At 40.2% G+C, this 26,530-nt stretch overlaps 4 protein-coding genes across 11 annotated transcripts in view; 3 read left to right on the top strand and 1 right to left on the bottom strand.

The window, feature by feature from the left end:
• The window catches only part of LOC105286194 (transcriptional adapter 2B), a 152,619-nt gene that overhangs the window by 20,023 nt on the left and 106,066 nt on the right, over positions 1-26,530 (top strand). The gene's annotated exons all lie outside the window — the stretch shown is intronic.
• On the top strand, positions 668-19,470 carry LOC105285815 (liprin-beta-2). Of its 6 annotated transcripts, none has more exons than XM_011350306.3 (13): positions 10,006-10,190; positions 10,277-10,456; positions 11,170-11,378; positions 14,291-14,445; positions 14,539-14,887; positions 15,044-15,205; positions 15,286-15,417; positions 16,633-16,804; positions 17,355-17,650; positions 17,738-17,914; positions 18,026-18,397; positions 18,552-18,648; positions 19,130-19,470. In XM_011350306.3, the coding sequence occupies exons 2-13, from the start codon at positions 10,369-10,371 to the stop codon at positions 19,171-19,173; spliced, it is 2,253 nt and encodes a 750-aa protein (XP_011348608.1). In that variant the 5' UTR covers positions 10,006-10,190; positions 10,277-10,368; the 3' UTR covers positions 19,174-19,470. The 6 variants fall into 6 exon arrangements, with proteins under 6 accessions (XP_011348611.1, XP_011348610.1, XP_011348608.1 ...); XM_011350307.3 differs by having other exon boundaries at positions 10,012-10,190; positions 16,633-16,711; positions 18,552-18,752; XM_011350304.3 differs by having other exon boundaries at positions 10,014-10,190; positions 18,552-18,752.
• On the top strand, positions 22,090-23,632 carry LOC105285811 (60S ribosomal protein L27a). Its single transcript, XM_020033794.2, has 6 exons — positions 22,090-22,107; positions 22,386-22,449; positions 22,539-22,636; positions 22,784-22,933; positions 23,154-23,292; positions 23,493-23,632. The coding sequence occupies exons 1-5, from the start codon at positions 22,105-22,107 to the stop codon at positions 23,280-23,282; spliced, it is 444 nt and encodes a 147-aa protein (XP_019889353.1). The 5' UTR covers positions 22,090-22,104; the 3' UTR covers positions 23,283-23,292; positions 23,493-23,632.
• On the bottom strand, positions 23,583-24,995 carry LOC105285812 (splicing factor 3A subunit 2). The gene is made up of 3 exons (XM_011350301.3): positions 24,901-24,995; positions 24,240-24,830; positions 23,583-24,131 (listed from the first exon to the last, which is right to left on the bottom strand). The coding sequence occupies exons 2-3, from the start codon at positions 24,783-24,785 to the stop codon at positions 23,853-23,855; spliced, it is 825 nt and encodes a 274-aa protein (XP_011348603.1). The 5' UTR covers positions 24,786-24,830; positions 24,901-24,995; the 3' UTR covers positions 23,583-23,852.

A 26,530-nucleotide genomic window follows, 5' to 3' on the forward strand; every position in this document is an offset into this window, starting at 1 on the left:
TTCGATTGACGCTGTAACTTACAGCCTGTAAGGGGATTCTCCAAAAGAATTAATCGAAGAACAACACCTTGATTTGCAGGATGAATTGTGTGATTTACACACTGATATTTCTCTCAAAACGGTTAAAATGGTTAAAGAAACCGGTGCTGATTTTTATAAAATTTTATCAGAATCATCATATCCCAAGCTGCGAAATTTCGGACTTCGAATTTATTCCATGTTTGGTTCCACATATTTATGTGAAACTTCATTTTCGAAAATGAAATTGATAAAAAACGAAAAACGTTAATTCTTCTTTAAGTGATGATTCTTTACCGCGTCTTATGCGACTTGCTACATGCAACATGGAAATCGATGTTTCTACTCTCGTCTTTAAAAGATCTCGAAAATTGTCTTCACAATCTGAATTGTCCGAATAGTTTTCATTTAATTAGTAATTTCATTCTTCTATTTTATTCCTTAAAAGGGTTGTTTTAGGGTCATAGGGTGGATTAGGCCTACTGGGGATACCACTTAAAAAAACCGCGTCAACAATAGTACCTCACGGGTGACGTGGAAAGCTAGTGGAAATATATGTAGATATACGCGTGGCATACGGTCCTGAGCAGCTTGTGGCTGCGCGCGGGGCTCGAGGTAAGGGGAATAGCGCGAGGCGGCGCTAGCTGAAAATCGGCTGCCGCGTGCAAACTTGCCGAGCTCTGGTGTACATGTACGCGTACGCGCACCTCCGGCTCTCGCAATCGCCGCGGCGATACTCGATTCTAACCTACGCGAGTCCTACACCTAAATCGCGCGTGTAAAAAAGCAGAAGTGAACGCAGCGCCAATCTCCCTCAACCGGAGCAAGATCGCGCGATCGAATCGGTTCTCGATGACGAGAGGCGAATGCGTGGACTTCGCGCTGATGCGTTCATTCCGCGAAACGTAACCTAACCCAACCTCGATCTCATCTTAATCCCCATTGACTCGCGGCGCACTTCACCGTGTACAATTGCGTTCTTTGTTGACTCCGTCTTTCGCGCGAGACTACCGTGCCTTGCGTCGGATGTGAAAATTATCGTCGTACCTGTCACAACACTGGCACGAAGTGAGTTTTGTTTGGACTTCAGGCTTTAGTGTATCTATCGATGCGTCGGACGCGCGGCACGCGTCCATACGTTGGCAGTTCCCCCGATTGCACATACAGGTAACCTCCAACTGCCAGATACTGTTGTTTATTTACGCCAAATAATCCAAAGGAGGGTTGAAGGCGATCTTGTTCCAACCGGAATTTAAAAAAAAAAAAGATACTGTTTATTTTCGATACCAATATGTTTTTCTGCAATCTTTTCAAGTACAGTTTTTATAAATTTACTTTATAAAAGACTCATGTCACCATCGTTCGATGTATCAAAAAGTAGTAATTTTTATAGATTGTATGGTATATTTCAATAAATATATGGAGAAACTCTATTCTACACTTAAACGCAATTACTTATTGATGTTATAGTGTAGTTAGCGAAAAAAAGGAAGTAATGGGACGGAGGTAATATGGTGTGCGTATGTGTGCGAGAAAGACTGAGAAGGTATGGGTGAGACAGAGGCGGAATGCACGTTATGGTGGCAAAGTGTTGGGCGTTGCTCCTCAGTGTACCTGTTGATCGTCAGTTGCACGTTATCTCTTTGCTCAGTTGTTGTCGTTTTACTAATGATAATCTGTTCTTCGGATGATCATCGTCATTATCATGAGGCAACATGGTAAAATCGTGTTCGAGACGAGTGATCATATCGCTGTCCTCCATATCTCTTTCTCTCTTGAAGTCTTGCTTCCCGTCCCTCCTCCCCGGCTCGCTCGTGTTTTTTTTTCTTTCCTCGTGATCGATCGCGCGAATTGTCTTATCTCTGATAAGAATGCCGCGTGCTGCATATGTAAAATGCTTCTGGAATCGATTCCGAGCTCGTCGACGCGAGCATTATAACTCGCCTTCCTGAAACTGTAATTTCTCATTTATACCCAGTAAGCAAAATGTGTGCAATCTGCCAGCAGATTGGCAACAGATTACTGCAGAAGTTGATAGCAAATTGGCATCCGTTATGTCCGCGTTAGGATAGTGATCCGCCAGCAGAGCCTGCTAACAGACTCTGACGGCAGATTGGCGGCAGAAACCGAGCAGGATCTGTTAACATCTGACGGCAGATTGACGGCAGAAACCGAACAGAATCTGCAGCTTTTGGCCATTCATATTTACGATATATTAAGGGGGGAGCCTGCTTTAGAACGTTGAAAATAAGGTATAATTTTACGAATTTTTTTGGAGAAACTATACAGCGGATCATTATAAAACTTTGATGCATTTATTAGTACATGTTTAAAGATAAAAAAATTATTTTTTTATTTGAATATATCGCCTGTAGAGGTCATCCTGGAGGCATCTTAGTGCAGCCGGCATTGTAAATTGGTGAGCATTCTCCTGCCTCCAAATTTCATCCAAACTGAAAAATTGAAATATTTTCTCGTTATTTATGAATTCCCATCGTCGATGAACCTTTAATATTCATAAAAACATTAAGTTAAACAATTATTTTTGCATGAAAAAGTTCAAAAACTTTGCCTAAAAATCGTACTTTTGTGTTCTAAGCTCCACCATTTTGGCACTTTTCAACTTTTTTCTCCTCTCTTTGGTTCATCGACGATGGGAATTCATAAATAACGAGAAAATATTTCAATTTTTCAGTTTGGATGAAATTTGGAGGCGGGAGAATGCTCACCAATTTGCAATGCCGGCGACGCGGCTGCACTAAGATTTCTCCAGGACGACCTCTACAGGCGATATATTCAAATAAAAAAATAATTTTTTTTATCTTTAAACATGTACTAATAAATGCATCAAAGTTTTATAATGATCCGCTGTATAGTTTCTCCAACAACAATTCGTAAAATATACCTTATTTTCAGCGTTCTAAAGCAGGCTCCCCCCTTAAGGGCATGCTGGAGTTGCTAGTGAACTATTTTTTCACTATAGCGATGGTAATTGCAGTTTCGAAAATTCTCTTTATCGCTTGTGCAGAATAAAAAATCCTTTTCCACAAATGAAGTATAGATAGAAAGAAAGTCCGCTCTACAGGACTTTATACTCAAAATGGCAAAAAGTTAAAAACTTGCATTTGTCTTTTCTAACTTTGTTCCATTTTGAATATAAAGTCCTGTAGAGCGGACTTTCTTTCTATCTATACTTCATTTGTGGAAAAGGATTTTTTATTCTGCACAAGCGATAAAGAGAATTTTCGAAATTGCAATTACCATCGCTATAGTGAAAAAATAGTTCACTAGCAACTCCAGCATGCCCTTAAGGGGGGAGCCTGCTTTAGAACGTTGAAAATAAGGTATAATTTTACGAATTTTTTTGGAGAAACTATACAGCGGATCATTATAAAACTTTTATGCATTTATTAGTACATGTTTAAAGATAAAAAAAATTATTTTTTATTTGAATATATCGCCCGTAGAGGTCGTCCTGGAGGCATCTTAGTGCAGCCGGCATTGTAAATTGGTGAGCATTCTCCCGCCTCCAAATTTCATCCAAACTGAAAAATTGAAATATTTTCTCGTTATTTATGAATTCCCATCGTCGATGAACCTTTAATATTCATAAAAACATTAAGTTAAACAATTAGTTTTGCATGAAAAAGTTCAAAAACTTTGCCTAAAAATCGTACTTTTGTGTTCTAAGCTTCACCATTTTGGCACTTTTCAACTTTTTTCTTCTCTCTTTGGTTCATCGACGATGGGAATTCATAAATAACGAGAACATATTTCAATTTTTCAGTTTAGACGAAATTTGGAGACAGGAGAATGCTCACCAATTTGCAATGCCGGCGACGCGGCTGCACTAAGATTTCTCCAGGACGACCTCTACAAGCGATATATTAAAATCAAAAAATAATTTTTTTTACTTTAAACATGTACTAATAAATACATAAGTTTTATAATGATCCGCTGTATAGTTTCTTCAAAAACAATTCGTAAAATATACCTTATTTTCAGCGTTCTAAAGCAGGCTCCCCCCTTAAAGCATGTGTTTACTTTTAACACACTATAAATTGTTAAAAGAACGCATTTGTTTGTTAAATTAAAGTACATTTGGCTTGATGTGTCTTTCTGACAGCTCGTTGCATAATCTCTCTCTTATTGTTAATTTGTTCTAATCTGAAGTCCGAATTTTGCTTTCGAACTTCAGATTGCTTGTGACGTGCGTGAACTACATGGACGTCGTCCATGGGAGCCTCTGTGCCGCAAGTGCAAACATTTTCAGAAAAATTAATATTATCATGCCAAGGCGCGTATATTAACTTATATAACTGTTAGGCTAAATCTTAACATCGAGCAAGAACTCGACGCGTGCACCGCATAGCGGTGCGCAGCGAAAACACATATTCATAGCCGTGTAAATTTGAATACTGTCAAAAGCTGCGGATCTTGCTCGGTTTCTGCTGCCAATCTGCCGTTAGATTCCGCGCGCGCAGATCTTGCTCGGTTTCTGTCGACAATCCGACTTCAAGCCATGTTTGCGGATTCTGCTCGGTTTCTGCCGCCAATCTGTTCTTAGATTTTGTGAGCAAGCTCTGTTACATTTCTGGCACCAATTTGTCGAATTAATCGTTAACAACAACTTCTGTATCAAATTTGTTGTCTTTTGGCTGGCAATAGTTGATAGCAGATAGTTGGCATTATCTGCTTTCGGCAGACTTGGCTATCTGGGTAATTACGAAGTATTCTCCGTCTTATCTTATGAATAATACATGATAATGCGTGGTGATTCTAAAGAACGGCGTAAGGTTTTATTTTGTTTCATTTTATACCTTTTCTCTCGAAATGGCCGTTTACATTTGTTATTTCTCGGAGATATAATTAGCGACTTTATCTAGATGATCGTTCAGTTTAGAGTAAAATTGAAACGCAGACGTAACTGCAGGTTTGCTGTCTCTCTCTTTCTCTCTCTCTCTGCGGTCTCTCCCGAGGTCATTTAACAGCGCACTTCTAAACTCATCGTGTAATTACGTCCTGGCGAGTGTACTGTGCGCTCCGACAGCGCAGTTACGTCGTCTGGAAAGCCGTATGAATCAGCAACCGAGGTTTCGTCTCGTTCCGATTACCGCGCGATAGTCCCAATGGCGTGTGTTGCTTACCTGCGAAAATATTGAATCTTCAAACAAGAAATTTTGCTGAAGAATGAATCATTGGAAAATTGTTTGAGAGATGCTCATGATCTTTTGTTCTCATGCAGCGTTAAGTGATGGGCAAAAGTGAGGAGAGAAACGGCACAACGGCACAGGCGGGCGAGTCGACGTTCTTGGCCAAGAGTTCAACCGAGGCCAGCAAAATGCTGGAGGCTGCGTTACTCCAGATAGACGACATCATTTCCGGTACGCTCAAAACCTATTGGTATCTCAAACTTTAATATTATATCACTGCATGCATGATTCACGCATTTTTAATACATATACGTGCATTATTTCCGCAAAAATATTAATCTTATAAAAAATTATTAGGTTGAAAGAAAGGAGTCGTACGATTTTGTTTTGCGTTTATTAGAAAAAAAAACGTGGTTTAAACATGCACTTTAGATTCATACAGCAATACAAAAATTCCCGTATCCGTTGCAACAACACAATCATAGAAACATATTTGCAGGCGCTTGCGCCGAAAATGCGGCCGAAGGCAGCACCGAGTGGAAGAACTCGGTGAAGGAGGCGGCAAGGAATCTCGTGACCGCGATAAAGAGCGCGCCGAATCATCCCCCGCCGCCCGATGCCGTAACCGAGGACATCCTGTTGCAGTGGATGCAGCCGGTAAGCGGACAGACGGATAACCGTTTACGATTAGGCTGGTCTTGCTTCGTTTTGTGCTCTCGGCGACGAGCGTTTCCTCGGAATTTCGCTCAACCGCTTCCGCTTTCCACGACGCGACGTATTCCGGAAACGCAAACTTTCGCGATCGGTCCTGACGTCCCCGACGCGAGGCACGCGTGTGATGTCCGCCGCGCGCATCCGGTACGCGCTCCATCAGCGCGCACGTGTCCGCGCGAGTGCCCGGCGGTCGCATGCCAGTCACGTGTGTCCACGTACATCCGGACGTCCAACTTTTTGATCGTTAGATCGCAACCGCGCGATCACGACCATGATGTTGCTGGACCAGTGAAATCAGTCATCGGAAATCCAGTTTTGGCTTTGATACGTTATGCGCGAAGTAACTTATTATCGTGCCATTACTTTCTCGGCTGATATATTGGGTGAGTGCAAAAGTTTTGATGGATATCGTGATAGAAAAATAGACTGAGTAATTTAATGCAAAACGATTTATGCATTCTGTCAAGTAATCTCCATTGTTCTCTATTATCTTTTGCCAACGTTCTGGTTGCATTCGTATGCCTCTGTCATAAAACGTGGCCGACTTTTCGTTAAAGAATGAAGAAACGAAGTTTTGTACATCGTCAAAAGAAGCGAATTTTTTACCATTCAAACTATTTTGTAACGATCGAAACAAATGATAGTCAGATGGAGCAATATCAGGAGAATACGGCGGGTGTAATAGAAGATCCCAATTTAACTCCCTGAGCTTGCGTTGCGTTTGCATCGAAGTATGGGGTTTAGCATTATCACGATGGAACATAACGCCTTTCCGTTTGGCCAAACTCGCACGTTTTTCTTCAATTGCTGCCTTCAAATTATCCAATTGTTGACAATACTTATCAGAATTGATCGTTTCGCCAACAGATAGCTCATAAAAGATCACACCTTTACAATTCCACCATACTGAGATCATAACCTTCCGAGGATGCAAACCGGCCTTTGGCATTGGCTGACCGCTTTCATTACTCTTCCTCCAAGTTCGTTTCCGTTCCACATTGTCGTATTGGATCCATTTTTCGTCTCCCGTTACTAATCGATCCAAAAACGGATCGGTTTTTAATCGGCCAAGCAAGGAATTAGCTATAGAGACTCGGTCTATTTTATTCTTTTCTGTCAGATTATGTGGCACCCAAACATCAAGCTTTAAATTGTATCCAAGTTTTTTTAAATGTCGAAATGTGGTTGATCTGTTAACATTTAATCTCTCAGCACCTTCCTGTGTCGAAATTCGTGAATTGGTATCCACTAAATTGCGCACAATATCGTCATCGATGTCAGAAGGCCAACCGGAGCGTGGCTGATCTTCAAGATTAAAATCACCCCGTTTAAATTTTGCGAACCATCTTTCGCAAGTTGGAATCGACACAGCGTTCTGTCCAAACGCATCGCAAATGTTTTTTACGGTATCCGAAATGCGTGTTCCTCTCCGAAACTCGTACGTCATAATTACACGCAAATGAATTCTATCAATATTCATTTTCAATTGTATTCTAAAACAACAAAACTGATTTAAATCAAGCCAATTCCCATTTATAACGATAGCTAGAAGTATTACCTTTTAAACGGTATATAATACATCTACGAATTTCTAAGTACTGCCGTAGAACCGAATCAGTTACAACATATATGAGAAACCCATCAAAACTTTTGCACTCACCCAATACATCGATACGTAACAATATCCGTGCATTTGTTTACGCGTTTAAATTAGAGCAATTGAATGTCTCGCAAGAGGTAAGTAAAAAATTAATAATAATAATAATAAGTTAATGATAATAGAGGAGGATCCCCTATTATGAGATATGCTCCTAATATGAGATACTGGAGTTTCTGCTAAACTAGTGAGTACCATCTGTTAATTCCACCATAAACTTATTACTCTTGGTGTAAAATACAGGGTGGGGCAATAACTATTACCACCTTAAATATCTTCTAATTTATAAGGTCTAGAGGAAAATTTATGTAATTAAAATTATACGGTACGAAGGGGGCTAACATATGGCGATAATAATTTTTGTCCTGGTGGAGGCGCCTCGAAGATATCAAAGTCACCTTCATTTTTTTTAATAGGTTCGGTATGTTTTTTTCCATAATTTTATAGAGCTTAAAACAAGTACGGAACTCATGACACAAAATTATTGAACAAGATTAAATGTAAATGAAAAGGATAAAAAATACATTTTTATATTAAATGAAATTTACGTTTAAAAGATGTACGAAATGACGCTTTATTAGTATGTTTTGTCGGAATGTTTTGATTTTGACATTCCTCATAAATGAGGATCAACTTGTTCTTCAAACGGATACATCGATGAAAATAAATAGGATTTTAAATGTTCGACGCGAAGGCTGAGTGCGATTAGGATATCGTTCAGCGTATAAATTTTGCGCTCTCACTGAATTTTTTTGACATTCTCCATAAATGAGATCATTCTCCATCGTGTCGACTTGTTCTTCAAATGAATACATCTTGCACGATTGACTTATCTATCGATACTACTTTTTATGTTTATCTTATCCTGTGAACTTATTAAGATGGCCTTCAAAGGGTCTTTGTTTTCATTGAAATAAGTTTACGTCACTATTTATTTTCATCGATGTATCCGTTTGAAGAACAAGTTGATCCTCATTTATGAGGAATGTCAAAATCAAAACATTCCGACAAAACATATTACTGATAAAGCGTCATTTCGTACATCTTTTAAACGTAAATTTCATTTAATATAAAAATGTATTTTTTATCGTTTTCATTTACATTTAGTCTTGTTCAATAATTTTGTGTCATGAGTTCCGTACTTGTTTTAAGCTCCTCTATAAAATTATGGAAAAAAACATACCGAACCTATTAAAAAAAATGAAGTTGACCTTGATATCTTCGAAGCGCCTCCACCAGGACAAAAATTATTATCGCCATATGTTAGCCCCCTTCGTACCGTATAATGTTGATTACATAAATTTTCCTCTGGACCTTATAAATTAGAATATATTTAAGGTGGTAATAGTTATTGCCCCACCCTGTATATTTAGTGAAAAATTCATTGTTCGTTATTGCGTTTAGCTTTTGCAAGAAAAGGTTTGTGAAATTGTGAACGTGTCAAAGGAACTTGAGATAAGTCTTTAAACCTTGTTTATTACATAATAAAGAAATGATTGGCAATAAATTCAGTATGCAATGATAGAGTAGAATCGTAGTAACAGGAAAATACGCGATTTGTTGAATTGCTTAATTGTAGAGGTTAGATTTCATGATCGCGGAACCGCTAGGCGCGTGGCTCGTATAATGAGATATTCAGGGTACTCTTAATATGAGATCATTATTGCTCGAATATGAAGAGTATGTAGTGTAATAAAAAGAAAGGAAATACTACGTTAAGGTTAAAGAAAAGTTAATACGAATTTATATTACGAATTTTTGTGTATTTAATTTTTATAGAATCTGACTATGGAGGTTAGAGATACGAGGAAGCGTCGACAGTGGAATCGTGAAGATTTGGCGAAGGCTGTGGCAGCAGTATTTTTATAAAACTATCCAATAAAGTTTTTTACTTGCAATACTGATGTATTTTGCACTTTTAACACCGGTTTCTCGAGGTATCTTATATTAGGAGCACACTTTCTCGATCCTGCGTAAGGCTCTTTTTTCAAAATTTTTTTAATTTTCAGAAAAAATATTTAAATTAGATTTTTCATTTGACCAACCTGAAGCTTATTAAATTCTCTTCAAGAGAACGTATTACATTTTTAAATTCTGCCTATAGATTTCCTTACATTCGGCAAAATCGATATGGTATCTCATAATCGGGGACTTTCCTCTATCTTGCATGATATTATATGCCATTAGATTAGAATTTTTAATTTACAAAAGAATAAATTAATTATGAAGATGATAATATAACTCGCGTTATTATTACCTTTCGCTGTACAACATAAAATTTATCATTTATTGGATCTAAGTAGATCCAGATCCAGGGAGGAGAGAGAGCTATCTAATGACTACGATCTTCGTAGGTAATAAAAAGAGAGGACACTAATCTATTTATAAGTTGCCGCTGTGTTTCTCTCTCTCTCTGTCTCTCTCTCCCCTCTCTTTCTCGGCTCCCTCCTGCTCCTCTCGAAAGATTTCATGGCATTAATTTTAGTTTCGGTAGAGACGATGCTGCTAGTACGAAAGCGCACTACATCGAGGTGAAACGTGTTTAAACGTATCAGTATCAGAGTTACGAATACACTTTGGATGTCGATATTCGACACCAACGTGACACGGATTTGTCTATTGTATCAGTGATTTCTTTACAAAGAACAGTAAGTAATAGACACATTTCCGCCGAAGAAAATATCGCGATAACATTTCTACGCATGGCTCATAAACAAATCTGTCACTGAACCAGATCTAAGATCATAATGTGCATCGAACCGAGCTCAGGAAACGAAGGAAAAAGGAATTTAAAAGACTAAGAAACACAACTCGAGCAAATTCATCATGGAGAAAGTTTGGAGCGACGGTATCATTGGAGAACGGAAGGATCTTACTCCTATAATGGAGGAAGAGGATAAAGGACAAGCAAAGGGTTTTTTTACCAATATCTTTTTCCATTTCTTGCATGGCGCTGGTGCCAGTAAATTCGAAAAGAGAGAATCACCATGGAGCATAACTGGAAATTTATGATCTCTGGATACATGCACCGTTTCAATCCAAAATATATATATATGGAACAGTTTAATTTTACGACACAGTCTGCAATTTATTTAAGAGAAGAAATCGATACTATTTTGGCTAGTACTAACGTGAGACTCGCACTGCTTTATAATGAATCTTCCAGAAATTCAAATCGTGACGCAAATCTCGGCGCTTTAGTTAAACGGCACGATGTAACTTGGCAGACGTCCGACAGCCGAGACGGTCGCGAGACCCGCCGCGATTTGATACTAAAACTGTGCGGCTTGCTGGCCAGTGCACCGAAGTTACGCTTCTGATGGTGGAATAAATGGCTCGCTCGAAATAGATTGCCTTAACCGCGGTCCGCGCGCGGTTGACTGTCGAAGGCGTACGTTCATTGACTTCGAGTACGAATATAGAGTACGCGAGATCGATTATTGTTTTAATCTCCGTTTCAAGTAAATACAACGTATGTACGTTAGATTACTGGTTCGCGTGCGAAAAATAGATCTCGGCGCGCTTTTACGGCTCCTGGGAAATCCGACGCGAGGCATCGACAGAAACCTCTTGAACTCCTCGTGCGCGGATTAAAAAAGAAACTTACTTTGCCGTATCTAAATTCAGGTTCGCAATCGGACTCGTCGGACGCGGCGTCGACTATAAAGCACTGGAACAGTCGGTGGACGCCCTCAGAGGGCTACGAGTCGTCGGGCACATCAACGAATTCTGACGTGGGTGACGGCTACCTTCAGGATTATCCGCGGGGTACCGGTCTGTCCGAACCGGGGATTGCATGCCAGACGGCCTATCGATCGCAGGAATGTTTGTGCCAGGTAGATCTAAGCTAGAGCGATCACGTTAAAGAAATTCGCTTCGTATTTTCTTGTACACAGATCGCATACATGTGTAAGAGGCGAAAAATAACTAGGAGACTGCCTTAGATTTGAACTCGAACTCTCCGGGATCCCTGGTTCACACGCCTAGGTCCTTAGGCTGTACGGCCAATGCTCCTACCGTTGTGATCAACTTGTTTTCATTCCGATCCTCTATACGACCTGTCAGTCTCGACTATCTTTCCAGATCTTACAGCTCGGCCAGCCTGACATTACATTCGTCCCCGAATGTCTCCAAATCGTCGGTTCACTCCACTTGAGTCCCTCCCAACCTCCATTTTTGGTTCACTCTTCTGAGTTCCTCCCAACCTCCATGTTGGTTCACTCTTCTGACTCCCTCCCAACCTCCATGTTGGTTCACTCTTCTGAGTCCCTCTCACCCTCCATGTTGGTTCACTCCTCTGAGTCCGTCCCAACCACCATGTTCAGGCTTCACTACCGGCCAGCTGCTTCTCAACTCCCTCCTCTCCGAGGGGTAGTGGATCAATCTCAACTGTCTTCGAGGGGTAGCGGATTTTATCCCACTTCTGAATTGTAAGAGGCGAAAAATAACTAGGAGACTGTCTTAGATTTGAACTCGAACTCTCTGGGATCCCTGGTTCACACGCCTAGGTCCTTAGGCTGTACGGCCAATGCTCCTACCGTTGTGATCAACTTGTTTTCATTCCGATCCTCTATACGACCTGTCAGTCGCGACTATCTTTCCAGATCTTACAGCTCGGCCAGCCTGACATTACATTCGTCCCCGAATGTCTCCAAATCGTCGGTTCACTCCACTTGAGTCCCTCCCAACCTCCATTTTTGGTTCACTCTTCTGAGTCCCTCCCAACCTCCATGTTGGTTCACTCCTCTGACTCCTTCCCAATCTCCATGTTGGTTCACTCCTCTGAGTCCTTCCCAATCTCCATGTTGGTTCACTCCTCTGAGTCCGTCCCGACCTCCATGTTCAGGCTTCACTACCGGCCAGCTGCTTCTCAACTCCCTCCTCTCCGAGGGGTAGTGGATGAATCTCAACTATCTTCGAGGGGTAGCGGATTTTATCCCACTTCTGAATTGTAAGAGGCGAAAAATAACTAGGAGACTGTCTTAGATTTGAACTCGAACTCTCTGGGATCCCTGGTTCACACGCCTAGGTCCTTAGGCTGTACGGCCAATGCTCCTACCGTTGTGATCAACTTGTTTTCATTCCGATCCTCTATACGACCTGTCAGTCTCGACTATCTTTCCAGATCTTACAGCTCGGCCAGCCTGACATTACATTCGTCCCCGAATGTCTCCAAATCGTCGGTTCACTCCACTTGAGTCCCTCCCAACCTTCATTTTTGGTTCACTCTTTTGAGTTCCTCCCAACCTCCATGTTGGTTCACTCCTCTGAGTCCTTCCCAATCTTCATGTTGGTTCACTCCTCTGAGTCCGTCCCGACCTCCATGTTCAGGCTTCACTACCGGCCAGCTGCTTCTCAACTCCCTCCTCTCCGAGGGGTAGTGGATCAATCTCAACTGTCTTCGAGGGGTAGCGGATTTTATCCCACTTCTGAATTGTAAGAGGCGAAAAATAACTAGGAGACTGCCTTAGATTTGAACTCGAACTCTCCAGGATCCCTGGTTCACACGCCTAGGTCTTAGGCTGTACGGCCAATACTCCTACCGTTGTGATCAACTTGTTTTCATTCCGATCCTCTATACGACCTGTCAGTCTCGACTATCTTTCCAGATCTTACAGCTCGGCCAGCCTGACATTACATTCGTCCCCGATGTCTCCAAATCGTCGGTTCACTCCACTTGAGTCCCTCCCAACCTCCATTTTTGGTTCACTCTTCTGAGTCCCTCCCAACATCCATTTTTGGTTCACTCTTCTGAGTCCCTCCCAACCTCCATGTTGGTTCACTCCTCTGAGTCCTTCCCAATCTCCATGTTGGTTCACTCCTCTGAGTCCTTCCCAATCTCCATGTTGATTCACTCCTCTGAATCCGTCCCGACCTCCATATTCAGGCTTCACTACCGGCCAGCTGCTTCTCAACTCCCTCCTCTTCGAGGGGTAGCGGATGAATCTCAGCTGTCTTCGAGGGGTAGCGGATTTTATCCCACTTCTGAATTGTAAGAAGCGAAAAATAACTAGGAGACTGCCTTAGATTTGAACTCGAACTCTCCGGGATCCCTGGTTCGCACGCCTAGGTCTTAGGCTGTACGGCCAATACTCCTACCGTTGTGATCAACTTGTTTTCATTCCGATCCTCTATACGACCTGTCAGTCTCGACTATCTTTCCAGATCTTACAGCTCGGCCAGCCTGACATTACATTCGTCCCCGATGTCTCCAAATCGTCGGTTCACTCCACTTGAGTCCCTCCCAACCTCCATTTTTGGTTCACTCCTCTGAGTCCCTCCCAACCTCCATGTTGGTTCACTCTTCTGAGTCCCTCTCAACCTCCATGTTGGTTCACTCCTCTAAGTCCTTCCCAATCTCCATGTTGGTTCACTCCTCTGAGTCCGTCCCGACCTCCATGTTCAGGCTTCACTACCGGCCAGCTGCTTCTCAACTCCCCCTCTCTCCGAGGGGTAGCGGATTTTATCCCACTTCTGAATTGTAAGAGGCGAAAAATAACTAGGAGACTGCCTTAGATTAGAACTCGAACTCTCCGGGATCCCTGGTTCGCACGCCTAGGTCTTAGGCTGTACGGCCAATGCTCCTACCGTTGTGATCAACTTGTTTTCATTCCGATCCTCTATACGACCTGTCAGTCTCGACTATCTTTCCAGATCTTACACATGCATTATAATTCGTGAAACGATTGCATACGGTGATGACAAGTGAGATTTCTTACGCCGTGAGATACTAATAATATCGTTGTAGGCTTGCTTGCTCGGCTATGCTAAGATGATAGCGCTTCAAGGGAGTATGCCTAATATCTGTGCAGTATCCAGCGGTATGTCTAATATCTGTGCGGCATCGGCTGCTCATCTGGGAAGTTTCTCGTCCCTCTGCGCGACGCCGTGTTCAAGGTCGTTGTTCGTTGCGTTTCAATTTTAATATATTACACTCGCAGATATACGAGTACCCCTGACATATTTTCAAAGTCATTGATCTTTGCAAACTGACAGTGTCTCCAGCGATCTAACGCATCACCCTCTCAAAGAGCACGTTACGAGCGTTGGCCATTGTCCGCACGTTTGTCATCTGCAACAAAGTCCGATGTTGGCAAAGGAGCGAGGAATATTACACGCGGCCAACAAAACAAACAGTACAATGTCGCTGCCGGTGAGCTCGAGGTGTGGCTCCCTGGACAGAAGGCGGCGCAAACTCCGCAGTCGAGTGGACCGCGATCAGAGAGCGATGTCTCACAGCGATCTGATCTGCCACGAGAAGGACAAGCCGCAGCACTACTGTTCGCTGCAGCAGTTTCACTGCGGAAGCAATGTGTGCATGAATAATTATCATAGTAAAACCGAGGTATATTGTACGAGAAAGCTCTCAATAAAATTTCCAACTGTGCGTGTGTATGTCATTCCCTAATATCTATTTTAACGACAAATGTTGAATTTCATCGCTGGTTGTTCTCGTCAATAGAATACTGATAAAAATTCTGTATCGATTCGGTTTTTTCAGGAGCGACTGAGAAAATTGGAAAGCGAACGCGGAGCATTACACATGGAAGTGTCAGTTTTGTCTGAACAAGTCGACGCGCAGTCGAACAAAATACAGGAGTTGGAAAGCATGCTGCAAGACAAGAAGGACACGCTGAGACAAATGGAAGAAGCGTTGCAAAAGGTATTACAATATTTTGAGATTTCATACTTCACTTCAGTTCAGAGATACGTAAACTTCATATACACTTGTACACTTTGAAGGAAGTTTTATCGAGGAGCGCTTTGGAGACGCAAAAGTTGGAGCTTCTTTCCTCTCTGTCCGAGATGAAACTCAGGCAAGCTGGTCTGGAACACGAAAACCTGTCGCTGCGCAGCACAAGTCCTTTATCGAACGTTAGTGTATACTTAGGCAATTAATATGTTAATTTATTATAAGCAATTAATTATATATACAGGGTGTCCCGGGTTTTAACCGACAAACTGCGGGAGCATATTCTACTAGTGGAAATAAGAAAAAATTCTTATATCGAGTTTGCTTAGAAATGCTTTGTTACAAAGTTATAAACCAATATTGAAAAGAAATATCAGATAAGTAACAACGGAACATAGTGTAGAATTTGGAAGGTCGAAGATGTTTATGTTACGTGTATTCACATGTATTCATGTTCACTATGTTGAAACGATTCAGTATGATTGTTACTTTCACAACAGTAGCTGTTAGATTTCAATCGTCGTGTCAACTAGCAATTACTATCAGAATGCCAAAAGTGTTTTCAAATGAGGAATACACCGATATTCATTTCGTGTACGGATTCTGTGACGGAAATGCACGAGCTGCCGTACGAGAGTATCAACGTAGATTTCCCAACAGGAGAGTACCAGATAGTTCTGTGTTTAGTAATACCCATTTGCAATTACGTAATTTCGGTTCATTTCGACCTATGAATGAATATGATGATGTTCGTTCAGCTCTAAGACACTGACGACGCTCGGAAAGAATCTTAAATCTTCGCCAAAACAGCTGGATACAGTTAGACGGTTGTCCATCGCACTATGCTAGACAAGTTAGAAACTGGTTAGATGAACATTACGCTCATAGGTGGATTGGTCGAGGAGGACCGGTTTTCTGGCCTCCAAGATCGCCCGATTTAACGCCTCTTGATTTTTATTTATGGGCAACTTTAAAAAATAAAGTTTACAGTACAGAAGTAATCTCGCTTGAAGATTTAAAGCAACGAATTACTAATTCAGTTACTGAGATGCAACAAAATTTTCAGGAATGTCGTACCGTAACAAATTCTGTACTACGTCGATGTCCAGCTTGTATCGATGTGCAAGGACAACATTTTGAAATGCGTCACTAAATCATTGCGTAGATAATTTTTATTTTTGTGAAAAAATCCGTTGTTACTTATCTCATATTTCTTTTCAATATTGGTTTATAACTTTGTAACAAAGCATTTCTAAGCAAACTCGATATAAGAATTTTTTCTTATTTCCACTAGTAGAATATGCTCCCGCAGTTTGTCGGTTAAAACCTGGGACACCCTGTATATTAATTTTCTACTATATATAAATTTATTGAGCAATCAATTTTATTGCTTGCAGGGTGAAAGATTCAGCAGGCACACGGGTCAATACAGTAGCCTCCCCAGGCCGCCAACATCCAAGAAAGGCGTTGTATTTGGTAAGGTTCCAAATTTAGTCTCAGGAGCGCATACGACGATACCCTTGGCTGTTAGGGGAGTCTCTGCGAGATGTCTGTCCGCTCCTATTCTAGGTTCCGATCGATCTTTATATAAGCATGCGGTGTCACATTTAAATGCCTTTAACGATATGTATGTGTCGCAATATTAATCGACATTAACAGCATGTCATTGCGGTTAATTGAGATATAACTCGCTTATAAATCATTATTCACTGTAATAATATGCATGCACTCGACATTGTTATTACGTAATATACGTGTTACTTAATCCTATTGCTATTCTAATTAATTTTCACAGGTTTCTCAATGTCAAATGTTGACATTTTTTTATTTTGACTTTGACATTTTTTAATTTCCTTACCATAGTCTATTTATCAATTTATATTTTGAGAAGCACAATTTGTGCTTTGTGATTTAGAACATCTTGAGGAACGGAAATTCTAAGATGTGCGCACTTTGTTAATTATAATGTACTACTTTTGTATGAGTATTCATGCAGAGTTATGTAAGGGTCCACATCTCGCAACTGCGGTGCAACTGCAAAGGATTAATATACATGTTAGGTGTAAAATTGCGCTACTGTTATGGAGTAACATTATTATCACGAGCATTATCGCTGCAGCGGAGGAAGAGAAAATCGTGATCGGTGAAGCGAGCGTGCAACCAAAACCGCTACCACCGAAACCGCTCGGCGAACTCACTATGGAGGACGTCGGCGATTGGTTGTCTCGTCTCGGTCTGGAGTGCTATGCCGGCGAGCTGAGACGCTGGGGCGCCACTGGGCCGAAATTGCTCGACATCACGCAAGCCCAGCTGGAAAAAGAACTCGACATAAAGAATACCCTTCACAGAAAAAAGTTACTTTACGCCATTGAGTCGGAGCGAAGCAACGGCGCTGGATTTCTCGGTTCTCACAAGGTTGCGATCAATGATGTTACTTTATCTCGCACGAATTATGCGGGATGAAAATCAAAGACTGAAGAATTTTCTCTGGGCTTGTCACAGATGGACAACGGGGCCGTGTTGCGATGGCTGGACGACATCGGATTGCCGCAACACAAGGAAGCCTTTCACAACGCAAAGATCGACGGTAGAGTTCTGCACAGGCTGACCACGGAGGACCTCTTGAATCTTGGAGTCACCGCGCAGCTGCACGCTGCCAGCTTAAGACGCGGGATTCAGGTACTTCACGCTACGAGGATTTTATTATGTATATTTGTTTTCTTAGATTATATCACGTAAGTTATATAAATACGCATAATCGATGCTTGAATCGAGATGTAAATCTCGCAGGTTTTACGGGACTTGGAATTTGAATTTGACAGTCTGGAGAGAAGATCTGCGAATGGTAACGGCGCCGATGGAACCTACGTCACCCTCTGGACGAACCATCGTGTGATGGAGTGGTTGCGGGTCGTGGACCTCGCGGAGTACGCACCGAACATGCGTGGTTCCGGCGTCCACGGCGGTTTGATCATCCACGAAGGCCGATTCACTTCCGAGCTGCTCGCCACGTTGCTTAGCATTCCGCCAGCGAAGACTTTACTTCGTAGGCACTTGACAACGCACTTCAATCAGATCCTCGGCAGAGAGGTCGTCCAGCAAAAGAGAGAGATAGAGAGCACACTCGGTTTCGTTCCCCTGACGCTTACTGCCAGATTAAAGGTGCGTTTATGCGGTTTTGCAGGAGAAATACATAATTTCTTATGACTATTTTATTTTATGGACATTTATATTTTGAAATCTATCAGTGTTTTTTGTAATAACACAATTTCTATCTATAATAAATTATATATACATGTATAAAATTTTTTACCAGGTATCAAAGAAATCTCAATTTACGCTGAAACGTAAAAAGAGTAAAAACGAGGTGGATTTCGGCAATCTGGTTTGTCCCTTGGAGGCGTCACCACCAGGTACCCCTTCAACACCTTCGTCAACACCAGGCAGCCCTAACTTGAACTCACCCACATTCTAACCACAATTAAAGCTTCATTTGAATAATCGTCTAAACTAACTTGTAAGTCTAACTCGACTAATAATATCGAAAGCTATATTATAAATATAAAATCTTACTTTTATCGCATCTCTCTCTCTGCTAAAAATTTTATATTTCTGCCAAATTCATCATGCTCTTACATTCATTGGAGCAAAAATATAAAAGTCACAAATACAATGTATCAAATTCAAGATAAATTTTTATTGGCTTATGTCGCAATTTTTACTTCAACATATTGCTTATCAGGTTACTCGTCCTCACTTATTTGCTCACTATAATGTATGATAATTTCTCTTTCTCTCTTTGTACAAAAGCATCGAACTCTATATAAGCCACTAATTATAAATCTTTAATTATTACTTTTTGTACATTGTCAGAAATGAAATTTTGCTTTTCAGACTTGGAGGATACTGGGCAACGGAGAGTAATAGGTTGCATATAATTGGTGATTGAACTGGGAAGCAATATATTCTCAAGATAAATCGACACATATTTATATATTTATATCCAAACAACTGATGACACGCCAGAATCGCCTGGGACCAGGTTTTTATCGAAACGTGTACTTTGATGAGAAATCGCTTAAACGAGAGTTAACTTGCAACACCGCCAAAGTCTCATTAATTTCATAAATTAGAATATTCAACGAAAATTAACCGCCTTAGATAATATAAATATTTTTAATACAAACCATTGAATTATAAATATACCATAAATTGAAATTAAAAGATTTATACACTTACCATGTTGTTCCCATTTATCCTAAATTATTTATTCATTAATGCAGAGCTCGGAAAGATTTGCACGCGGTAGCCGATTTTCAGCTAGCGCCGCCTCGCGCTATTCCCCTTACCTCGAGCCCCGCGCGCAGCCACAAGCTGCTCAGGACCGTATGCCACGCGTATATCTACATATATTTCCACTAGCTTTCCACGTCACCCGTGAGGTACTATTGTTGACGCGGTTTTTTTTAAGTGGTATTCCCAGTAGGCCTAATCCACCCTATGACCCTAAAACAACCCTTTTAAGGAATAAAATAGAAGAATGAAATTACTAATTAAATGAAAACTATTCGGACAATTCAGATTGTGAAGACAATTTTCGAGATCTTTTAAAGACGAGAGTAGAAACATCGATTTCCATATTGCATGTAGCAAGTCGCATAAGACGCGGTAAAGAATCATCACTTAAAGAAGAATTAACGTTTTTCGTTTTTTATCAATTTCATTTTCGAAAATGAAGTTTCACATAAATATGTGGAACCAAACATGGAATAAATTCGAAGTCCGAAATTTCGCAGCTTGGGATATGATGATTCTGATAAAATTTTATAAAAATCAGCACCGGTTTCTTTAACCATTTTAACCGTTTTGAGAGAAATATCAGTGTGTAAATCACACAATTCATCCTGCAAATCAAGGTGTTGTTCTTCGATTAATTCTTTTGGAGAATCCCCTTACAGGCTGTAAGTTACAGCGTCAATCGAAGAACAACACCTTGATTTGCAGGATGAATTGTGTGATTTACACACTGATATTTCTCTCAAAACGGTTAAAACGGTTAAAGAAACCGGTGCTGATTTTTATAAAATTTTATCAGAATCATCATATCCCAAGCTGCGAAATTTCGGACTTCGAATTTATTCCATGTTTGGTTCCACATATTTATGTGAAACTTCATTTTCGAAAATGAAATTTTCCCTCACGGGTGACGTGGAAAGCTAGTGGAAATATATGTAGATATACGCGTGTCATACGGTCCTGAGCAGCTTATGGCTGCGCGCGGGGCTCGAGGTAAGGGGAATAGCGCGAGGCGACGCTAGCTGAAAATCGACTGCCGCGTGCAAATCTTGCCGAACTCTCTGCATTAAGGGGAAGCTGGAGTTGCTAGTGAACTATTTTTTCACTATAGCGATGGTAATTGCAGTTTCGAAAATTCTCTTTATTGCTTGTGCAGAATAAAAAATCCTTTTCCACAAATGAAGTATAGATAGAAAGAAAGTCCGCTCTACAGGACTTTATATTCAAAATGGCAAAAAGTTAGAAAAGACAAATGCAAGTTTTTAACTTTTTTCCATTTTGAGTATAAAGTCCTGTAGAGCGGGCTTTCTTTCTATCTATACTTCATTTGTGGAAAAGGATTTTTTATTCTGCACATGCAATAAAGAGAATTTTCGAAACTGCAATTACCATCGCTATAGTGAAAAAATCCTTTTCCACAAATGAAGTATAGATAGAAAGAAAGTCCGCTCTACAGGACTTTATATTCAAAATGGAAAAAAGTTAGAAAAGATAAATGCAAGTTTTTAACTTTTTTCCATTTTGAGTATAAATCCTGTAGAGCGGACTTTCTTTCTATCTATACTTCATTTGTGGAAAAGGAGTTTTTATTCTGCACAAGCAATAAAGAGAATTTTCGAAACTGCAATTACCATCGCTATAGTGAAAAAATAGTTCACTATAGCGATGGTAATTGCAGTTTCGAAAATTCTCTTTATTGCTTGTGCAGAATAAAAAATCCTTTTCCACAAATGAAGTATAGATAGAAAGAAAGTCCGCTCGACAGGACTTTATATTCAAAATGGAAAAAAGTTAGAAAAGACAAATGCAAGTTTTTAACTTTTTTCCATTTTAAGTATAAATTCTGTAGAGCGGACTTTCTTTCTATCTATACTTCATTTGTGGAAAAGGATTTTTTATTCTGCACAAGCAATAAAGAGAATTTTCGAAACTGCAATTACCATTGCTATAGTGAAAAAATCCTTTTCCACAAATGAAGTATAGATAGAAAGAAAGTCCGCTCTACAGGACTTTATATTCAAAATGGAAAAAAGTTAGAAAAGACAAATGCAAGTTTTTAACTTTTTTCCATTTTGAGTATAAAGTCCTGTAGAGCGGGCTTTCTTTCTATCTATACTTCATTTGTGGAAAAGGATTTTTTATTCTGCACATGCAATAAAGAGAATTTTCGAAACTGCAATTACCATCGCTATAGTGAAAAAATAGTTCACTAGCAACTCCAGGATCACCTTAATGTCTTGAATAAATTTAGTCTTGTAACTTTACACACAGATAAATTATTAATGAAGATATTGGAATTGCAGATTTCATAATTTATTTTAACAGATTTTATTCTCTTTAAACATTAATATTAAAAGAACTGATAGAACAAATTTGTATATTCACGCTTTCTCTCGAATAATCAACAGTCACGATGCACAAACATATAGATACGATGCGCACAGAAATCACTCGCAGCTTCATATAAACGGACTCCAACGTACGCGCTTGCGCATCCAACATCAAGCGTATAGGTTAGTGAAGACGCGAAGTGTGAAGTTGGTTGGAACCGTTTCTTTCATTCCTTTCCCATAATGGTGAGTGTTTCGTGACTGCGATCTCTGATATAATCCAACGATATCGAAGACATCATCGTTATATTTACAATTTAATTGCGATTAATACGTAAAACTATCGCGGATAATCTTTTTTATTAATTACGCTTTTTAATTCTGTTAAGGATGCCGCAGTGTGTCCTAATACAGAGACATAACCTCGGCAACCCGTACAAATTTTTCTGTACTAAAATAAGTTTTGTGGCGAACTTTTTACTGTGCAAACTGTTTATAATAATTTATCGTTTCTTTCACACAAGGCAACCCACAAGAAGAAGACTAGGAAGTTACGTGGACACGTGAGTCACGGCCACGGCCGTATCGGTAAGTTTACAATAGAAGCCCGCGAGTATAAGCATTCACGTGTTGCACGAGGTTCTTTAATTTTATCGGAAATTGTTTCCATTTTCTAGGCAAGCATAGGAAACACCCGGGCGGTCGCGGTAACGCCGGTGGCTTGCACCACCACCGAATAAACTTCGACAAATACCATCCTGGGTACTTTGGTAAGGTACGAATGTTTTTCACTGAACAATCTGAGTTTATCTCATCAAATGATCTCGCTTTTCTTTGACTGACTGTTTGTTCTGAACAATTTTCTGTTAATAAGACACGTCGCTGAGTTATCGATTTTCTAATATTTCTTTACTCCCCTCAGCTTGGAATGAGAAATTTTCACTTGAGGCGTAACACGAAGTGGTGCCCCACAATTAATCTAGACAAATTGTGGACTCTGGTTTCTGAGCAAACGAGGTTAAAGTACAAAGATGTTGAAGGCAAAGCCCCCGTAATCGATCTTGTAAAAGCGGTGAGTCGTAATTCTTTTCTTTTCAGCAACCTGTACTGTTTTCTACTTGCTGTAATGATGATACTGCAACGGGCGGTCTGAAAAGTGTCGTACAACGCTTATATTTCTGTAGATTGTTGCATCTGATCAGCTTGTAAAATATTTTGGAAAAAATTATTAAATGACAAAATGCTGCAAAAGTTTGCGCCCCTATGTTGCAAAGATTGATATTTTTTTTTAGGGATACTACAAACTCCTTGGAAAAGGAAGATTGCCCAAGCAACCGGTCATCGTAAAGGCTAAATTCTTCAGCAAGCAGGCGGAAGATAAGATCAAGGCAGTCGGTGGTGCGTGCGTCCTGTGCGCGTAAAAATCGGGGTGTGCGTCCAACATTTTTTCCTCTTGAATCTTGATATTTTCTTATTTCTTTACGTGATGATTTGCCAACGGGCGGTCTGAAAAGTGCTGTACAAACACTTACATCCATGTTGATTGTTGCTTTCTGATTATTCATGACAAAGTAGTTTAAAAAGAACCTAGTCGAAGTATCAGCGCATTTATTATTTATGTTATTTTTCAGAATATCGTCTACCTTTCCAAGTGTGACATCGAACATGGGATTGGCATTTATACATTTTTTCGTGGAAAATGTAATGAAAAGTCAGTAATCGATCGAAAGGAAGGATGTATTCCAAAAACATAATAAACAGTTTTTTAAATTACATTATTCGTTTCACGAATTAGTCCAACCTTATAAATATATCCATTCTATCATGTTTTAAATATTGTTTTTTTCCTTCGTGTAAATTTGGTTTTAACATGTAGATCTTGCACGTCGATATCAAAATTCCAATGAGAAATATTCCTTTTATTCTTGAAGGAAAAAAAACTCTGCAGGAGCTTTGTTAATGAAATGATTCCATTCAGCTTCTCAAATTCCTTATGCTAGATGAGGTGGTGGAGGAGGTATTTGCATTCCAGTTGCCAAAAGAGCTGGCGGTGGTGGTACAGGATTAAACATTGGTGGTCTAGGTGGTGGTGGTGGTACCGGTACCATTGGACCCAATCCGGGCCGTATCAGGGGAACTGGTGGCGGCGGTACTTTGCCAACGGACGGTTTCTCATTCTTAAATGCAAATTGCAGGAAAAACTGTTTTGTATCTTTGTTCCAGTGAGTCCAAAACTTGCCTTCCGCCTTCTCCACTTCCCTGCTGGGTACCTGGTAAATTTTCATAAACGATGAGTAAAGAAAAGCCTTTGCACTTCAACCAATTAATAACAAGGAAAAGTGAAACAAGAAAAGATAAAAATAAATATATCTCTTTACCTTGAAGGCGATAGTTTCGTATGGCTCGGCTGCAAACAATAGATATTGCCATTTGCGATCCGGTGGCTCGACCCTCTGCTCGTAGGCGGACATAAACCTGTGTCGCGGGATCACATTGTCCGCCACCTCTGGGTAATCCACTTGGAACAGGAGACTCTGCTGGCCGGATTCCGGGTCGCGCTGCTTGGTGACTCGATAACCAGGTCGACCGATTTTCACGAATTTCTTCGGCTCGACCCTGGGTTTCTCCGGTGCCAGAGTCTGCGGCGCCTCCTTGGCTTCCTTAGCGGCTCTCCTGGCCAAGTTGGCCTGATGCTTCTTACCCTGCGTGTGCGCCAGGTAGCTACCCTCGTTGTTGTGCAGAGTGAGACACAGTTTACACTCGTACGAGCCCAGATGATTTTTCATAAAATACGGATCTTTGTTCAAGTCGATCGTCTCCATGGCGAGCTGACGGAGACGCTCCCGACGGTCGCGATTACTCTCCGACCAGGAGGCGACCCCGCCACCGCCGGTTTTGCCGCCCGGGCGATTTTGGAAATCCATCGTTATTCGTTATAGATGTCTCGAAAAGAGAACGAGAACAGTCGTCTGGAAAAGAACTCGAGAGTCACTCCTCGTAAACGCAATCGATCGTACGCACAAAAGTGTAAACACTAACCTCACAAATAGTCGGAGACCGACTCTACCAACCACGGTCTTATATACAGGTCTGGAACTTCAGAGGTGGAGATGGATCATTTTGTGTGTCACTTTTTATTTCTTTAGTAGCCACTAGAGGCGTTGCGATCGATGTTCGCAGGTTGACGAGGACGTCAGAGGCCGGGGGAATATCTGTCCGTCTTTATTCCACTCGCAGTCTTCACGAAACGATATGATAAATTAATAACGCTTTAAACAATTTAAGACTATAAATGAATTAGTGAAATATGTATATGAAATAAAATTGAGTTTTTATTCTCAAAATTAAGTGTGAATAAAAACGAATCCTTCCGTGATGGAAAACAATGTAATAAAATTTGTTGAAATGTATTTGAAACTCTCTGTCAATCGACCTCGATTCATTAACATTTCATCATAAATTTTTATATTTTATTATAAATTTTCGTATTTTATTATAAATTTTCGTATTTTATTATAAATTTTATATCTAATATTCCAAAAGTTTGAAAATTTATGATGAAATGATAATGAACCGGGATCAATTGATAGAGATTTTCAAATACATTTTAGCAAAATTTTATTATATCTTTTCTATCAGGATTTTATGTTTAAATCTGTCCTTTATCTTTTTATTTTATTTTTGCGGGTAATAGCTTTTTCCCACTTTTTCCAAGTAACAATTCCAAGTAACAATTCCAAGTAACTTTGAATTCATCTTTTCACCTTCTTAAATTCACTTTTTAAAAATCTGGTGAAAAATGTTCTAATCTGGTGATTTCTTAAACAGAAGTCTGGTGATTAATTTTTTGGACTTGCGGCGACACTGAATTTCATGGAAACACTGCACGCAGCAAGCAACTTATTTTGATTGTGGATCAGTATTTTCAATATTGTCCAATCTGCGGTGCAGTTAATGCTTCGAATGCCTCAAACACTTTCTTTCTCTCTTTCTATTCGACGGAAGAAAAAGGATAGAAGTATTCTGGAGCAATTGGAGCATCACTCGACCGCAGCTCCATTCCTGTTGGAGCACGAAATTTTAGGTTATAGTTCGCCCATCTAGTAACATTATACAACGCGGTTGTAGCGAGCGAGTTGGTAGCACGGTCTTACATACAGGTCTGGAAACTACCTCTAATTTCAGTGGTGGGAGTATGGCCGCTTTTTGAAGACACATTTAGTTTCTAGCGTAACCACTACTCGTCGCTGTCATCGATGTCCGCAGATAAATATAACCTGAAAAACCGGAGATAAGAACCCACGTGTGTTCATGACTCTTATTGAAAAACGATTATTGACTACAAAAGTTATCGAAACGTTTATTGAAATGACGAAATGGTGTGCGGTACCGAATTGCAAGACCGGCAGTAGAACCGAGCAGAAACGTTCTTTATTTCGAGTGCCGAAAGACATTGTTACTTGGAAAAAGTGGGAAAAAGCTATTACCTGCAAAAATAAAATAAAAAGATAAAGGACAGATTTAAACATAAAATCCTGATGGAAAAAATATAATAAAATTTTGCTAAAATGTATTTGAAAATCCCTATCAATTGATCCCGGTTCATTATCATTTCATCATAAATTTTCAAACTTTTGGAACATTAGATATAAAATTTATAATAAAATAC

Source organism: Ooceraea biroi, chromosome 10 (genome assembly GCF_003672135.1).
Source record: "Ooceraea biroi isolate clonal line C1 chromosome 10, Obir_v5.4, whole genome shotgun sequence".
NCBI classification, from domain to species: Eukaryota; Metazoa; Arthropoda; class Insecta; order Hymenoptera; family Formicidae; genus Ooceraea; species Ooceraea biroi.

What these genes read in the sequence shown, in the direction of transcription:
- LOC105285812 (XM_011350301.3), bottom strand. Translation starts at nt 24,785, where the DNA reads ATGGATTTCCAAAATCGCCCGGGCGGCAAAACCGGCGGTGGCGGGGTC. An exon ending in ACGAAACTATCGCCTTCAAG is followed by an intron (nt 24,132 to 24,239) that starts GTAAAGAGATAT and finishes AAAATTTACCAG; the next exon opens with GTACCCAGCAGGGAAGTGGA.
- LOC105285815 (XM_011350304.3), top strand. Translation starts at nt 10,369, where the DNA reads ATGGAGAAAGTTTGGAGCGACGGTATCATTGGAGAACGGAAGGATCTT. An exon ending in GGATAAAGGACAAGCAAAGG is followed by an intron (nt 10,457 to 11,169) that starts GTTTTTTTACCA and finishes ATCTAAATTCAG; the next exon opens with GTTCGCAATCGGACTCGTCG. An exon ending in GATTTCTCGGTTCTCACAAG is followed by an intron (nt 17,651 to 17,737) that starts GTTGCGATCAAT and finishes GGCTTGTCACAG; the next exon opens with ATGGACAACGGGGCCGTGTT.
- LOC105285811 (XM_020033794.2), top strand. An exon ending in TCACGGCCACGGCCGTATCG is followed by an intron (nt 22,450 to 22,538) that starts GTAAGTTTACAA and finishes TCCATTTTCTAG; the next exon opens with GCAAGCATAGGAAACACCCG. An exon ending in ATCCTGGGTACTTTGGTAAG is followed by an intron (nt 22,637 to 22,783) that starts GTACGAATGTTT and finishes TACTCCCCTCAG; the next exon opens with CTTGGAATGAGAAATTTTCA.